This window comes from Pyrgilauda ruficollis, unplaced genomic scaffold, assembly GCF_017590135.1.
Source record: "Pyrgilauda ruficollis isolate IOZ18807 unplaced genomic scaffold, ASM1759013v1 scaffold28, whole genome shotgun sequence".
Classification (NCBI taxonomy): Eukaryota; Metazoa; Chordata; class Aves; order Passeriformes; family Passeridae; genus Pyrgilauda; species Pyrgilauda ruficollis.
The window spans coordinates 7840081-7858133 of NW_024524155.1; the positions used below are offsets into that span (position 1 = coordinate 7840081).

At 38.1% G+C, this 18053-nt stretch overlaps 1 protein-coding gene across 5 annotated transcripts in view; it reads right to left on the reverse strand.

The window, feature by feature from the left end:
• Nucleotides 1-4677: 4677 nt before the first annotated feature.
• The window catches only part of EML5 (EMAP like 5), a 90970-nt gene continuing 77594 nt past the window's right edge, over nucleotides 4678-18053 (reverse strand). For 4 of the 5 annotated variants that reach the window (XM_041471953.1, XM_041471951.1, XM_041471954.1 and 1 more), the window contains 11 exons: nucleotides 15495-15668; nucleotides 14381-14589; nucleotides 12290-12447; nucleotides 10319-10433; nucleotides 9643-9831; nucleotides 9271-9443; nucleotides 8236-8398; nucleotides 7244-7347; nucleotides 6043-6196; nucleotides 5085-5185; nucleotides 4678-4763 (listed from right to left, as the gene is read on the reverse strand). In XM_041471953.1, the coding sequence (XP_041327887.1) occupies nucleotides 4727-4763; nucleotides 5085-5185; nucleotides 6043-6196; nucleotides 7244-7347; nucleotides 8236-8398; nucleotides 9271-9443; nucleotides 9643-9831; nucleotides 10319-10433; nucleotides 12290-12447; nucleotides 14381-14589; nucleotides 15495-15668 (1577 nt within the window). In that variant the 3' untranslated portion in view covers nucleotides 4678-4726. Of the gene's footprint in view, nucleotides 4764-5084; nucleotides 5186-6042; nucleotides 6197-7243; nucleotides 7348-8235; nucleotides 8399-9270; nucleotides 9474-9590; nucleotides 9603-9636; nucleotides 9832-10318; nucleotides 10434-12289; nucleotides 12448-14380; nucleotides 14590-15494; nucleotides 15669-15904; nucleotides 15916-18053 lie in introns of all 5 variants that reach the window. The other variant, XM_041471955.1, reaches the window with a different exon arrangement.

The following is an 18053-nucleotide window of genomic DNA, read 5'->3' on the forward strand; positions in this document are numbered from 1 at the left end:
TCAAGGTTTTGACTGGTTTGCTGATGGTAAACTGAGAGAAAAGGACAGTGAGTGTTTACTTGTTCTAGCATCAAATAGAGGGAGAAAACCACCTAGTACTTAGATGCAAATGATTTTGGCAAGGAAACCTGTTGTGGCTTTTATGCATATCAGACACCTAAAACTATTCTATTTGTATTTCTAAAAGGAGATATGTAGAGTTTAAGTCTGAAGTCAAAGCTAAGTGAAGAGCAGAAGGCAGGGCCAACAAAATAAATGGGCTTGGTATAATTAACCAATAGTGAACGGCATGAAGAACAACAGCTGGCTTTGGCAAGCACATGGATCTATCCATGTGAGGAGAAATCAAATGCTGTTAAAAATTTTAGAAAAACAGAGCCAGTTGCAAGGAAGCATAAAAAAACAGAACAAAAAAGTGCACAAATGCAACGCAACTAGGGGTTTTTACTATCTATCACTGATGCAGCAATTCATTTTGTGATTTGCAGTCTTACTTCCCCTTCTGTAGAGTCTACAGGATACTCCACTTTGTCCAAAACATTGACAAGATGACATCTCTCTGTAGCTTATGTTAACAGATTTTTTTTTTTTTAAAAAAACACTTTCAGGATTAAGGCTGGTCACATCTCTGACACAGATAATGAAACAGGGAACATGTCACCTTGCCCAATCAAATGCTGTATTTGAAGCCAAGATCGTTTGCTCGTGACACTCTTACACCTTGCCCAGCCCATCCAGCCTGGGCTGGGCAGGATCCCGAGGCAGGGGAGGTGCTGCACAGCGTGCTCAGGAAGGCTCAAGGATGCTGGATCTCTTGGCAAACTGGCAGCTCAAACAGGGGGGCTCAGGTGCTTCAGGCAGCAGCTGGGAGAACTGGATCATGGTTTTAAACTAAGCCACTCCTGAATGCTATCAAAATCCTGCTCTTGGTACTGAAGTCCTTTATTTTGGTCTTGTTTTAGACTGAGGAGATGTCTCACCTGCTGGACCTGCTTTCTGATGGCACAAGTCCAGGTTAGCATTAACCTGACTGGTAGAAAGTTCAGTTATGCTGAAATGAATCTTGCTAACACTGAAACCCTGACACAGAGCAAAGTCAGAAGTTGCTGTGTAGTTTTTCCTCAGCTGTCACCAAGTGATAAAATAGCCTTAATTTCTGAAATCCTATCCTTTAGTTTCACAGCATTTCTTGTTTTCCCTAGCAAAATAAGAAAGTCATATATACTGACTTCCTTCTTGAGATAAAAAAAAAAAAAAAAAAAAAAAATCCAGTCTAAATAATTATATATATTTGGCTAATTTGCTCTCTCTGACTTAATTCCCAGTTGTGTTCCTCAGTTCCTGCACTATGGCAACTTTCAGTTCTAAATGTGTTTATTTTTTATATTTTCTTGCTCCTAGGAGCTGGATTTCCCTTATTCTCTTCATTTTCTAATTATGTTTATTAGCTTTCAAGGGCACATTTATTTTATTAACTGAAATGTTATTTTATTTTTACTCAGTTCTCCAGTTAATTTATTAGCAAAAATATTGCTGACTAAAGATCTCAAAGATGTATGTTTGCTGCTAACCAGAAAGACAAGCTACAGTAAAAACTCATCCACTGTAAATGATTAAATTATACAAAGACCTTTTTCCTCCCTTTCCCTGGTGCAGAAGAGATTTTCTCCAGCTTCATGCAAAGCCCTCCTGCTCTCAGCTCTCTCTGATGCTTCCAGATGAAAGGCTGTCACTAGTCCTCCCACATTCCAGCTTCTTCCCTGACCTGTCCTACGGGGTTCTGTCCTCCTCTGACTTCTCTGTGGAGCATCCAGCCTCGAGCTCCCACTGCCCATCAGAACAGGCAGCCTGTTCCCATGTACACATGCTTCAAGCACGGGTGGCAACAATTAGCAAGTTACTACAGTAGCATTTAATGTAAACAGCAAATGAGGCACAGTAGCAAGCACCATCACAGACAAAAAGACCAAAAACACCATAAAAAAGCTGCCAGCTTGGACCATGCTGACAGCCAGCTCTTCCCTTCAGCAGAGAATCACAGCTACATTATGCTCCAAACTGCGACTGAGGCTCTGCTCACTCTTCTCCTCAACATTTGTGATCACTCCCAGCTGCCCCCATTTTTACCTGGCAAACCACACAGCAGTTCCACCAGGGAAAACACTGGCTACCAATACAGGCTGCAGGAGGAGGAACAATGCTGGCAGCTTAGTTTTTAAAGAGCTCCTCAGCTTCCAGCTCCCATCCAGCCCTTTACAGTAGCGATGAGGTTTGGAAGAGACTGAAGAAGCAGGGAGACCTGGAGGCTGCAGCCCAGTTCCTCCCACCCCCTTTTTGCTCATCCTTCAGCTCTGGTGTGGCCTTTGGGATTCCTCAGGGGAAAAGCACCAATGGACAAATTATCAGTGGAGAGGCACAGCATCCATGAAGGGCATAGGGGAGGGAGGAGCAGAGAAGAGGATCAGTGACAGGGATTCAAGGAACAAAGCCTCTTGACCCACGTACTTCCTTCACTGGGTGAAGGGCTACAGAAGAGCTCGCAGACCCTAGGATTCTGTGGGAAAACTCAGAGACTGAAAAACATGGACTTAGATCTGGCAGTCTGAGAAGGACAGACTATGAGTGAGCTCTTCAGAGTCATCCATTTTGATCCAACGAAAGGCAACTTTAAAATAGAGGCAGGACAAATCTTACTTGAAGTGCAAAAGTCCTGCACAGATGTGTTTAATAAGGGATAGAATCACAGCCATAAAAGAGCACACTGCAAACCATTTCTCTGGTAAAGAGAAGATATAAACACCAGAGACTAATTTTCATGTACAATAGACAGACAGGAAACAAGGTTATGAGATACATCAGGTCTAATCAATTTTTATAAGCAATTCCCCTAAACTCAAAAACATTACTGCCAAAATCTCCCTGTACACTCATGACCAAATCCTCAGAGTTTTTGCTCCCGTAGAATAGCAGCTGCATGACTGGCAAGACTTTGCTAAGAACCATCATGCTGAGAAACCTGATAACTGTTTAGTTCATCAACTTCTTTAAAATAAATATTCATTATAGATTGATATATAAAATATATTAGCTAAGACAGTTGGGTAACTAGTTTTGTACAGCACATAACAAGGAGAGCACAAAAGTTTGGCTCTGTAACTTCTCTCCTCCTTCTCTTCTACCTGCAAGCGCTCCCATTCCCTCTGTAACCAACACGCACACAAGGTGATTACAAGAGATGAGGTTTATTTATTTTTTCATCTGGCATAAGAAAATGCAAGAGATGAAAAATACCAAAGCCTCTTGACTGACCTAAAGAAGTGCCACTGTCAAAGGAATGCTGGCTTACACAGAAAGAAAGCTTTCTGTTCACAGCAGAATGCCACAGTGGAGCAGTGCTGATAATTAGTGATTTTTGATGCCTGCTATATTGCATGAAAATTAACTGTCTGTAATGTTTCTCTATGGCATGATTTAGACAAACAGCTGATGAAACCTTCCTCACCTGTACCCAAAACACAGCTTTGTCCAGGATTTTATTATCACTGAAATGTTTTTCCAACTTAGAATCTCAGTTACATTGCAGGATAGAATAGATGCTCGAGGCGACAGCAGGTCCATTCAAAGAAGCAGATGATTGGACATTTTTTACAGTCAGAAGAGAAATCTGAATAGAGACATCTCCCAGCTAGTCCTAACTCTATTAAAAAGTTCCAATGTATAAAATATAATGCTCGGAAAGTTCTCTCTGAATCTCCCCTATGATGCTGAGAAAATAAAATCAATTCATATTGCTCTGAAATTCTATTTTTGCCACTGCTGACGTCCCAAACTTTATCAACAAGAAGATTATAAAATCCTCACCCTGGTCTTCATTTCCAGCAGAGAGGCTCACAGCCCAGTCAAGTAACACAGCAATAATCTCTCTTCCACTGAGAATACTTTTATTCACAAGGCAAAAATTGGAGTTAGACTTTTAGGTAGTGGGCAAGGCACTCGCAAAGTGAGCAATCTATTTTTGCTCATAGAACTAATTTAATGTTTAAGTGCAACAAAAACACTAAATTAGCCATGAAGATCATGCATATCCAACGGCTTTCACCAGACATGACTGTGACCCAGGCCTCTAAATACAGAAATATTTCAGTCATAAGGAATCAACTCTATTATTTTCTGCTTCATCAGATATGATGTTTCCTTTTGACCAGCCATAGAAATATAATTTCTATTATAATAATTAAACATTTATTAAAATACTATATATTTAAGAGTTAATATATGGTCTCTCTCAGTAATAAAATATGGAATACTCTTTTTATCTATGCTATTTAGATCTCAAAACTTAAAGGAAAAACATTCATGCTGAAAATAGATCAATGTACAGCACTAGGTCAGAAATAGCATCTCTTGATTAAAACCCCAAGAACTTGCTGTGAAACTGTACATTGATTAACAATTCACTTTTTCCTTTCATCCACATATTTTGTTTTCAACATCTGGCAGTGAGTGGAATACAAACCCAGATTATCTGACACTGAAGCAAAACTAGCAGCCTCAGTGTGTCCATCCTTCTGGCAGACTCCAGGTCCTGTCTGTCAGAGACAGATTGCTCTGTGTCTTGGGTCATTTCTTACGCATGCAGGGCACAGCAGAATGTCACATTGCAATCCTGGGTGTTTCATGCCTGGTACTTCATGCAGTTTCCTCTTTGCAAGTCTCCATGTCTCTCTCAATGAGGCATATGCACACACTTCCAAACAAATAAGCTGTGTTTTCAAAAAGATATTAAATATCAGATATAGAAGACTACAGTGTTGTTAAAGAAATGCCTAACACAGCCAAAAGAAATTCCCATTAAAAGTGTGCTGTTCTGAATATTCATGTGCACATTGTAACTTATTAAATATTAGCTGTTCACATTAACATTAGGGATATTTATTTTGTCACAAATATGTTTTTCTCTGTGTACAAACAGGAAAGCAAGCCCATGGGCAAAAGGCTGAAGGCTGAACTTGAGCTTTGCATTGCTGTGGACTGTCCATGTGCAGTGCTGTGCAGATTGTGGCACTAATGGCAGGAACACCTACCTGCAGTCGTCCCCTCCAGCGCTGACCACGTATCTGTCTCCACTTGTGAATCGAATATTAGTTAAGTGGGCGGAGTGACCTAAAAACCGTTTGTGTTTTGCCTGGAAAAAACCCAAACAACAAGAGAATGAGAGAGTCTAAATATTCTGTATCCTCCTAAATCAAAAAAGGCCTGCATGTTTTTATCTCCCCTTTTATTGCATTACATATTTACAACATTCAAAAGTTATATAAGTTATCAAATGAGAAAGATCTCCTGAAGGAGAACTACTATTGAGCTGCAATGCAGATTAAATTGTCAGCCAATAAGAGAGCACTTGCAAATTGGAAAGAATGCTCAAGGTAACTCAATAATATTAAATACATCTTGTCACACGACTAATGTCCAAGTTTTGTGTAAAATTCCTGACACTGAAATTATTTTCATTGCAATTATTTTCATCACAATTATTTTCATTGCAATTGTGTGAGCAGTTTATCCTGTGCAGTCTCAAATCCTGAAAATTATCAGAGAAAACAAATTGAAAAAACATTATAAATTAAAATCATAAAAACCAGTGAAACAATTTAACAGTGTTAGTGAAAAATCTGTAAACTCTTTATCCACGAAGATCCACAGATGGGACTAAAATCACCAGCTATCTTCCTCATCTGTCAAATGTATCAGAGATGTGGAAATTACTAAGGGCTTTGAGATTTTTCATTAGGCAGGTACTATGCTAAAGCAGACTGGCAGACAATATCAACACCTTCAAGAGGTTATAGCAAGAGCTCCTGCACGATATGGTAGGCAAACTCCGATGTGGAGCATGTGATGAGACTATGGAGCTAAGGAAGTACTAAAAAGCTACAAATTTAGAGAAGAAAATCTTTCCATCACATGTCTTCTAGAGAAACAAGGCAAGATCCTAATATCAACAGTACTTGTTGTTGTAACCATGCAAAAACAAGTTCTTACAAATTTTTCAGGACATGGAAAGTCAAACAGTTTGACCATGCCAAAATCATCGCCGGTTACGAGATTGATTCCCGAGTGAGAGACACAAGCACAGTTCACATCAGCTTTTTCAGCATGCCTGGACCAGATCCCAATCACTTCATCCCCTAGAACACTGAAACAGAAGACCAAGAAATTATTTTGAAAACCACTGCAAAAACAAGAGTCAGGTAATAGAAATCAGATCTCATAGTCTAACTGGTTCTATAAAAATGCAATGTTTACGTTTTATTTTCACACATGCATACCTTATGTAGCTTTTATTCTGTAATTAATTTTTGAATAATTCCATAATTGCACCTGAAACTGATTCAGTGATATAATTCCCAAAAATAATTTGGCCCACAGCAATGTGAGAGAACCAGAGGTGAAATCAATAGAACTACTATTGTCCAGTAAGGCATTTGCAAAAAAAAAAAAAAAAAAATAAGAAAGGAAAATTAGAAATAGAACACTATAGCATAAGCCTCAGATGAATAAGCTTCAGCTTTTGGAAAATTAAAAATTTTATATTCCCTCTTGCACATAACTATGTTCTGTTGATTCTGTAGTGTTTTCGTATCAATCTAAAGAAAAGATTTTCTGAGTCCAATGAAGATTCTTCATTATAATCAGAGAGAGAAAAATTGCCCTGCCCTGAAAACATAATTATTTTAAGAGTCCAGAAAACTTCCTTTGCAAAGTCTTGTAAAAGGGCTTTTACTCAGCTCTGCTTACAAGTTATATGCATACTTCCAGGAATGCACAGAAACAATAAATTTATCATTTTTTAATAAGTGAATTATTTGTGAATTTTTCAGTGATTCTTTCCCCCCAGTTCAGGGCACAGTACACTACATGCAAAAAGGCATGATTTACATCAGACATACTGAACTGGATCAGGAAATACCACTTTCTTGGGTTTGTCTCAAAAAGGTGACAAAAACTGGTAACCCAAAAAAACCTCAGAAATTGACACAGGGCTCAAAGAGCCCCTGTGCACTGAGGAAATCTGCTCTGCACTGCCTTTTGCAGTGCTGCATTTGGGGGAACTGCTGCCAGAGCAGATGGGTGCATTAAAAGAAAATATCTGACTGAAGGGATTAAATATGCTTTTAAATAGTAGGTGCATCTCCTGGAAGTTCCAGGTGTTCTAACAGGTGTAAATACATGAATCATTTACCTTGTCCAAGTAGCCCATGTTATTCTGTCAATCACAGCCTGGTCCACAAGCTGCTTTCCTGAAGGCACTTCATACACTTGCCTTTTGTAAGACCCCGTAGAGACCTTTGAGGTGACCACAGAGAATTTACAATACATTAACTTGTTTCAAAAGATGAAAATATAATTCCAGAGGCCTTTGAAAAGCATTTTTGTGAGTTACTTTTTACTCCATAGAGTAACAGCTATCAAGAAAACTTAGTCAATGAGTTGAAAATTCTCAAAAAAATCTATACAAGCATAAAGCAATAGTGAGAAAGCATAAGAAATCTTGACATTTACATGTCTAATTAGTAAAAAATAACTGAAACAACTCACTTTCTGCACGTATGTGTCAGTGTGTGAGTATATACAAATAAGGCAAAATAAATTCCTATCTTTAAAGCTGACACACAGGTGTCCTCTTGGGCTGTAAATATTGATTTGATAATGAGAGAAGCTTATTTGTACTTTCAGATGCAAATAAAATATAGAAAGCATACTACATTTACTTTATTTTTATTTTAAGAAACGTCTTAAGCCCTCCTATAGTTGATGATTTTGGTGCTGCTCCACAAAGTCTAGCACCAAAAAGACATGTAATGCCATCATGATGGTCAGAGAGACAAAAGAATTTATAGATCCCCAGGTCCTGCAGAATGACAGACTGTACTCCTTTCTCTTTTAAGATAGCCCATCAGCTTTAGAGGTAAAAAGGAGACACATCACAGAAGGTTTGAAATCTGTCTCTCATTTCTCTGCTTATTTTCTGTATTTCATCTCCAGGAAAACTATTCAAAACTAAAGGCATCCACTTACCACTACAACAAGGTAAGTCTAATGTCAGCAACATACTGCAACACTTAGCTTAGAACTCCAACACAAAACTTAGAAGGTGTCAAAGGAGAATACTTGCAGAGTATTTGCCACAAGTATGTTTTCCATTCAGTACCTTGAACAATTAATGACTGATACCTGGAGATAAGAGCTATCAGCAGAGAAGTCCATCTGGATCACAAAACTTGGGATATCCTTGCAATAGCTGATTCGATTTAGTGTGGGACCCAAAGTCAGATCATAAAAATCCACTGCATTCTCACTGGAGCCAACCGCTAGGTAACGAGAATCTGGGCTAAACCTGAACAGATAAAAGGTTTCATGAACACAGGTTGGCACTTACAACAGATTATAATATTTGAGAAGTAAAGAAATTTGCATTTGAAGTGTCTGCTATCCAGAACTGAAGGGATGCAGAATATTCAGTCTGCTAAGCAAAATAACATCTGAAATTAAATTTTCAGGGAATGCATATCCAGCAGAACGTGGCAATAATTTTGGGACACATAATTACACATATAAGTGAACTGGGAATATCACTTGAATAACTCTATTCATTATCTGATTTCATGACCCCCTCATGGTCTAACAACTTGTGACATCCCCCTGATGACGCTGACTCCCTTATGCTATACTTACAAGGTTAAAAACTGGAAAACTGAAGTGCTCTAACTGAAGAAAAGCCAGAACTTCTAGATGAGATGTACTGAATAAAAAGTTGTAAATGAAACCTTTTGTTTGCCCAATGTATCTTTGCACACTGGTTTCTTTCTTACAGTTTTCCTTTCTAGTCTTGAAACTCAGTAGTTTCCTGAGCTGGACAAATCACTCACAGCCATTTCTGTGTTACTGGAGAACATTCTTTATTTCTATTCTCTCTGAAACATACCTTGGGACAGCTTTCCAACTCCAGCAAGCCCCTAATTCCTAGCAGAGCGCTCCTGCAAGGTCCCTCTTTGCTTGTATTTCTCTCCCATCACACTTTGCTCTCCAAAACTTTCCTTAGCTGATAACAACCAATTTATCTCACAGAAGAAACAGAAGCAAAATTTTACTTCCAGCTCTGTGAAATATAATTTCAATATTTCCCAGAACACAGAGTTGTATTTTTAAAAAGCAAAATATTAGAGATTTCTAGCATACTACAATAGAGCAGGAATAATATTTTCTGACCTGATATCTTGAATTGCTGATCTTCTGTCCCGTTTTTTCCCCCAAATTTTTAGAGAGGTCACAAGCAGGATAATAAATTCTCCATTTTTCATGCCAATAGCTACCATATCACCTTCTGGGCTGTAACAAACAGTACGAGCTGCATGTCCTAAGCTGACTTTGTTCAGCATCTTCTGTGAAGAAAGAAAAACCCAGAATAGTAACTGTTACTATTTGTCCATATTTTAAAAGCATCTTATGCTAATAGGTTGTTAACATGCTAATAACATTACATGGATTATTTTCAGAGTACAATAAAAAGCAAGTTTTAAGTCTGTAACACCATCACAAGTCTATGTTTTTTCCCATAAACAGGTATTCTCTAACACCTACCTTTTCAGCAATATCCCAGAGTCTTACTGTGCCATCTTCTGCAGCAGAAAGGAAAAAGTCTCTGGATGGATGCGTTGCTAGGCCCCAGATGGGTCCATCCATATGACCATTAATTAGAATGTTACATGCAGCATTTTTCTCTCCAACTTCAATTATCTCAGCATTTCTTGTCCCAACAAGAATTTTGCCCTTAAACAATAGTAAAAGAATTATCTCTGATAAAACACATTAACTTCTCATGATGAACTGTAATTAAAATATCATCTAGAGCTATAGTTCTGTCAAGAAAGTTTGCTTAAGTCAAATTATTAAATAATCAAAGAAAATTTATTTTTTAAACTCTTCTGAGTTATTAAAGCACAAAGCGCTGTAGATATCATGATGCTGGCTGAGTTACTGCTTGTCACTTGATATTTGATATCTGAAGTGTGAAAAGAAAAGGGAAAATAAATCCTTAATTAGTCTTCAATAAAATATATATGGAATATTTTCCTAAGAAAGACTGAGGTCTCACAAACTAGATGTTTTTCTGCCACAATATCAGTTGTAGACACCTTCTAGCTTGGTCTTTCATTTCAAATACTAGCTAGAAGAGAAAGCAAGACTAATTTATCTAATATTCAGGAATCAACCAAAGATTATTAGCTTTATTTTACAGTCAGGCGGCTTTGTTTACCTTGCCTCTACAAACAGAGCGAACACAGTCTGTCATTTGTCCTGTCTCTAGTCTGAAGGCACGACATCGTTTCAGCTCCTGGTCCCATAGCTTGACTGCTCCTCCTTCCTTTGAGCTATGAAGACATCAGGAAGAACCGTGAGTACAACAGCCACCACAAAAAGGACAATTTGATGAAAGAATGACATTATTTAATACTAAAATGCCTCATTTGCAGTACAGTGTATGTTTTAATTGTTAAAGATTCTATTTGCCTGAACAGTTGATGTTAACATGCTGAGCCTCACAGCCCAGCAAGACAAACTGATTCCATGTCCTCCCTGTTCTACGTTACAGAACAAGTTGAAGGATGGGTGCTGCTCAGCTTAGTCTGAATGAGTAGCTCTGAGGGAATCTAGTCAGAAGAACCATCAAGCAGGCAAACCACCATCTTAATATCTGTCTGACAGGCAGAGATTTTCAAATAAGAGTTGAGAGAAACAGAAAAGGTATGTATTTTACTTCTGTGAAATAAATAACAGAACATTTTCACTTCTGTGAAAATATCACTGTTTTCACTGCTGTAAAATAAATTACATAGATACAGCAGAAAAACCACACAACTAATAGGTATTAATTATGCAAACACTAAGTATTTCCCTCCCACTTGCAAAAAAACCCTGGTATTTCAATGTAGAACACATTGAAAAAAAAAAGTTTCTAAAAAGAACATAATGTTTATTGAAAGAGGGGCATTATGTTTATTGAAACAGGGGCATGAAACCTGGCATTTCTAGTTGAGGTAGGACATGGCTTATCTGTCTTCAATGTCCCCTAACAGAAACAAAAAATCAGTCTTCCACAATAACAAGCTGCTTGTGTTACAGCTTTGATTACTGAAGAATCTTACTAAGAACTTCAGAATGTTTAATCACAATTACTGATTTGTGCTATTATTATTATTAAAAGAACTATAATGAATTATAAATTGATACTTCTTGCAATAGTATATTCTTTGCTTCCCACTAGCACTGTTTTGACATATGACTGATCATTATACTCAGCAAGAAGATTTTACCAAAACAAGGCTGGTGAACTGAAACTAAGGTAGAAAAAAGTGTACAGTCTTCCTAAATGAAAATTTGTTTTGCATACTGTCAATACTTCATTTTCTCACAGGAGGTGAATTCTGGGTTCTTATTGTTATTCAATACTATTTGTTTCAGGTCAAACGCCAATTATTAAGAGCCTCTGAAGCTAAGTGGTAGAGAGAACATCCTCGAAATAAAATCACAAGAATAATTAGAAATAGTAGAAGGAAATATTTCAAGCACAGAGGTAAGTCTTCAGTTGAGTCTGAAAATATAAGTGGCCTGTGTCCTGCCAAGTGGGACATTGTCATGTCATCAGATGGACTGCATTACAGCTGAAGCATTTTCTGATCACTAGGAAGGCACCAAAAATATTAAAATGCTTGAGGAGATATTTTGCTTGCAACCCCAGACAAAGAATCTTGCTCTCTAGACTTGAGAGAAGACACCTTGACTCTGCCATCATAAATAAGCAGATCTTTCCTTTGAAAGAAGTTGTGCATCATACTGCTATAAAATGTATCATTCATATATTCAGTCACAACTGTGCAAATCCCTTGGGTTAACCAATTCAGTACATCTTCAGTGAAAGAAGTAACCCACAAGGACTAGGTAACTTTTTAGCGCTTAAAGCTAAATGGGTGCTGGAGCTAGAAAATCTATAAGGCAAATTTCAGACTAAATGATTTCTCTTACAATAAATGAGGAAAATAGCTAGTTGAAGCTTATATGGGGTTACCTGCACTTTGGAGGTGGTGGCTGCTCTATTTCTTAATGCCTGTCAGGGATCTGAAAGGGACTATTCTACCTTTAATGTGTCAAATAGAGTTGATGGGATGAATCCAAACCATTTTTAAAGAGTACATGTGCATGCAGAAAAAAAAGGAAAAAGAAGACTCACGGCCTTTCTTTGCCTCCTGTAACAATCAAACCATCCCTCAGTGTGGTGTACATGGTGAAAACAGGTCCATTGTGAGCCTTGGCCACAATTCGTATCAACACATGGTCTTTCCAAACACAAACATCTCCACTGATAGTACCTGTAAATGTCAAGTTATTCTGAAAGGGGAAAAATATACTCATCATCTGATTCTGAGTAAGGTAGGAAGAAAAACATTCAGAAATAAACACCATTTGCATTTAGAGGCTAAATTGCTTTTATTTGCTGCTACAGAAGAGGAAACTGTGGAAGAGGCAATAAGGACCTCCAGGGATGAAACAATGAGCTGCTCTATTCCTTCTTGAAGTCAGAAAGATGCTTTCTTGTAGCTTGAAGAAAATCACTGTATTTCTTTTTGCAATGATTTCAGCTTCAGACATATGGTTATCTATGCTTTTAGACTATCAGGTGTGCAACATGTGGCAAAAAAAGTAGAATATCACAGTAAGTACTGACATTCTACACAAGCACACAATTTGCACCCCCTTGCTATATACATTATGCTTGCAGTAATTTTTGTGGTAGGTGAAGGGGCTCACTCAATTACAGTTACCTTTAGTTCAGGAAGAAAACATTTTTACTTAACTTAGAATTAAAAGCTGTCTGTTCTTTACTTCTGCTTCCTGCTCTTGAAAGGTAATAAAAATAAATTTAATTACCTCTGAAAGTAAAGGATTTTATCCTATTTATTAAATCCTATTTATTAGGATTCCAACAGGAACTGGTTATTGAGCTGGTTATGGTTTAGTAATTTAGATGAATCCTCAAATTCAGTATCATGTGTAATATTACCATGTTTCAAGAATATCAGTACATATGTGGCACAAACACTTTCCTTGACTGAAGTGGGTTGATGCTTTACACACTTTATTTTGAGGGGGTGTGTGTGGCTCTAATAAAGCAAAAGAGGACTGGAAATGAAGCTGAGAGCAGATCCTCAGACAATTCTCACAGCATTACTGTTGGGCTGTTTCCACCTTCTGTTTAGGGAGAGCTGAACCAGCTCCTTCTGGGACAAAATCAAGAAGAGCACTCCCAGAGCTGCTCCCTACAGAGGTATGGAGAACACACCAGGTTTGGCTTTATTCACTTTGCACAGCTTTTCACAAAACCCCTGAAAGCTCTTCATCCTCAAACCTCTTACCAAACCTCAGGCCATGGAGCATACAGCCTGATTCTCACACTAAGAACCTGTCTTTTCCTAAAAAAGTTTACAGAGGTTTTCCAAAGCCCTGACTAATGCCTGGGCTGGGCATCAATAACAGCTATCATTTGGAAAATATCTTGGTGTTTTGTAAGACTTCCATATAAATCAGAGAGACATCACTGTGTAAAAGAAATAGTGTAGCAAAAGAAGGCAACCACAGCCCAGTTAGAGTTTCAAAAATCAAAATCAGTGTAAATTCAGTCGGACCAAACAGTCAGATGGTCAAACAGGACAGAAATGCAGGCAATCGAAACAAAGGACCACTTCACAAAAGGTATCTGTGGCTTTCTGCCCAGCTGAAGATACTGCTCATGCAGAGTAACTCCAGATCCAGCAGTGCTGTGGAACTTAGCAAGATGGCCTGCACATGTCCAAAACCTCCACAGAAAAAGAAACCCCTCATGCAGTTGCCTAAGAACATCCAACATTAAGGAATGTCCCAGGCCAACACTGCTCTCTGATCACCCATGAGCAGTAGCACATACAAATGACAAAACAATCACTTCCAGGTGGGCATAAAATCAGACTCATTTCTACTGTTTGGTTCTTGCAGTCTAGACTCAGTTTTGTTTTACTTGGATTAAATAACAAGCAGTGTGTTATCAGCTCAAGGCATCTGTGTTTGTTTTTCCAGAAAACATACAAACCCATAGTCTTTTCTACTCTAAAGAAAGCTGGTACTAGTTCTAACTAGCAGGCAAACATTAGGAATGCTAAAGTGAGTTTAATAAAATAATTTATATACTCATTAGCAGGTTATAAAAGACTCACTGAACTGAATAAAGGAAGAAGGGTAAAAAAAGTTAGGTTTTATGCATTTTCAGGTGGTTTGTTGAAGTACGTACCGCTCCAAAAGCTACAGAGAGCATCGTCTGCATGCGGGCATCTTCTATGGAGCTCAGCAGCCCTTTTTTACTGAGGAGAGCTCTTCCAGCCAGCGTCCAGAACCTTACATGTTTTACTCCCACAGAAACAAACTGTGTATCTGAATCCGGCCTGAATTCTGCTACAAATATACGCTGGTTATGACCAGCTCGGCTGGCAATTTTGGCACCTGGCAGAAAGAAAATGGACATTTTGAATTTGCTGAGAAAAATACACATTTCTGGTTAAAAATGTTAAAATAATTTTGACCCATACGAAGATCCCTCAGTCGGGATCCTTAGCTGCCATTCTGAATTTGTATTGACCCTGAAGATGAACACAGGCATGTTCTGACCACACATGCTTCATCCTACCTAAGATTGTATAAATACACATCTGACATTGCATCCACCCCCACAGGATCTATCAGACAAGCTATGAAAGATCACTTGTTATTAACTTAATAGCCAATATTTAAAATTCTGAGAGTTACTAGTTATCAACCGCAATCCCCAAAGAGAGAGGAAGTAAACCTCTAAGACTAGAGGATCAGATCCATAATCTGGGCATGGCTTTGCCAGGCAGAAAGGAGACAAGGAAAGGAGCTCGAATCTCTTTAGCCTAAATCAGAAATACAGATCAAAGCTGATCTGAAAACATGTAGCGTAGCTTAAGGCAACAATTCTAGAAGATGCATAGAGGAGCTATCCTGGCACCACATTTCTGCAATTTGCAACTTTTGGGAATAATTTCAGGAGTATGACAACCTAGTCAGTAATCAGACTTTAGAGAAGAAAAAAGTAATAATACTAATAGTAATAATGATGACAATTTTTAAGAAAAGAAATCCCTATATTATTCTTACTGGAAATCAGTAAACTATCTTGATCTTTACACAATAGTTTCAAAGGAGATATATTCAGCAGTCACTAGAATGGGTAAACACATCTATTTTAGATCTTGTTGTATAGTGCACAGCATTTATTATGATATTTTTTTAATCAGCTGATGCTTTAATGTTACAATTGCTCTTGACTCAAGCCAACATATCTCTAACAATGTCAACACCTTCTACAAAACCAGCCTCTTTCCTACCTTCCTGCCACTTCCAAATGGTAATGGTGTGCTCGGAATCCAGCCCTACGGACAGCAGCAGTTTGCCAGTGGCACTGAAACTGACTGAGCAAACGCCCTTGGAATGGTAGCACCGCAGAACCGACAGTGTCTGCTTGTTCATTGCATCCCACACGTGAATAGAAGGAGCTGTAGCTGCACAAATAGAAAAACATACCATTAGTAGTCATTTTGAAAATGTGCAATGATTTGTTTATTGAAGCAGTTAATATTTTTTATAAGACAAAATTGCTGTGATCAGATGGGGGAGAAAAGGAAATAAAAGATATTCTGGCCTCCATTTGGAAAACAATTTATGACAAACAGGATCATTAGGTAGAATGAACAAGTTGGCCTCATTACATTGCAGAGGTGTTAATTTGTTGCTTAACTTGTTATGGGACTTGTGAAGCACAGCAAAAGTTCTAAAAGCAAGAGCTGTCTTCTGTTTTTCTCTTATTAAAACGTAGAGCAGCATGCTATCTCAAAAACCTTCATAAATAAAGCTGCTCATCAAAAATGTAACTTCTCAATGGGGCTTTTGGACAACTGATAGCTACAGAGAAATCAGTTTACAGTGCAGGGCCAAAATCTTCTTTCTACAAAATGGCCATTTGTCTGAAATGTTTGCCCTCTTTAGAGAACATCAGCTGCATCGCCAGCTTGCTTGCCAATGCTGGGTATTTTGTCTGCATTGTTTAGACTGCAAGCTCTCTGCAGTAAAAAATGTTTTTCCATGCTACTAATGTATGTGATTATCTCTAATGTGATGACAGCTGTTTTTTTCCCAGATGCAATGCCTTCTCAAAAGATCTTGCCATCCATATATAATTTATAATCTCTGAGCAGCATCTAAGGCATTTCCAGTACAGTAAGATTCTCATACTTCTTGACTTCTGGTCTCTAATAAATTTGACTGCAGAGTCCTAAGGTTACTGGTTCTTGTCATAGTTCCAGATTCACATAAACTAAATTCTCTTTTGGATTCATGCTTTGTGTTTCTAATCAGATACATCTAGGCCCTCAAAGGCATGCATGTGACGGGAAACAATAGGCAAAGGGACTTAGGCAAAATTTCAGCCACATGAAACTCAGTTTTTGAGCACAATTCCACAGCTGTTCCAAAACAGTCTTTAGAACACACTTCCTCGTTTCTTTTATTTCCCATTTGAATTTCCTCTCATGGCAGCAACAAGATGTCATTATTACCTTTTGAGAGGTACCACAGCATAGTATGGTCAAGCCATTAAAACAGAAAGGGCAGGAATTGACAGCAACTAGCACTTCCCAAAAATTGTCAGCAAACTCCTTGCTGTTCTTACAGGAAACTGAGGGAAGGGCAAGTTTTATTATGGCTCTGAACTGCTTTTCACTTTTCAATACTCCTCTTGGTAAAACTCTGTATTACCCATGAATTGTGCACCTTGGCCAAAGTTTTCTCTTGGGTGGCAGACAGAAACTCTCACTTGTTTTCCTAAATAAGAACTGACAAAATCATTCAGAGCAAGATCTGCAAGATAGAGAACACAGACTCAGGTCCTTCTATGTGATGGAGTCCTTCTGAAAGTCTCTGCCCTGACACTTTCACAAGACAGATGTTCTATGATGTCATCTCCTTCTGGGAGCAGTTGGATAAAGCTACCATGGGCTGGCAGGACAGAAAAAATCTTTAGTAAGGTGGACCAAAGCTACACCCAGTCATTAGGAAACGTTAATTGCCATTCCAGCCCACTACAAACATTACTGCTACAAGAACACCTGCATCACTGTAGACAACTGAAAACTGGAACTAGAAAAGAAAAGGCCATTGATAAGACAGATGCCCAAATAGCCATCAATAAATTCTAAGTAAAACAATTCAACTTTTTAATGAAAGCAGGCAGCAGCTTGGATTCCAGAGTAATGGCTCCAGAAAGAAGATAAAAGAGTGCTCATTTCAGGCAGTGACAACAGAATTTAGTAACATACAGAAGCTCAAACTGAAGTTGCAGTAGGAGGAAGGCACCTGAGACAAGGAAAGTGTCTAGCCACCATATACAGGACTATAATTGTTCTTTCATATAAATATCCATATCATCTTTGTTTTTTTTAAATACAGGCTAGAAGTGTGGGAAAAGGTACCTATGTTCTTCCTCCCATCCTTAGAGCAAGCACCATTTGCCATATTTAAGAGAAGTCAACACACATTAAAGATGTCAATGATGAAGCTTTAGATGCACATGAAGATTATAACACTTTCTATTATACATGACCACATTTACACATCTCTGAAGATTCTTCACAAGACAATTATGGCTGCTCAACAATGAACTCATTCGCACATGATGGTGATGAGTTTTTGCAATCACAGTTGAAAAAAAACATATTAATAAAAAATATCTTGGTCAAGACCATCAAAATGTCAAAGACCCAAAATGATAGAGGAGAAATTAAACTGACATCATAAAAATCATTTTGGACCAATGGTAATAACTGCATGACAATTGTACATAAATGTGAAAGGTGATTCGTTTTTTCACTCAGTCACCTAGGCCTCCTCAA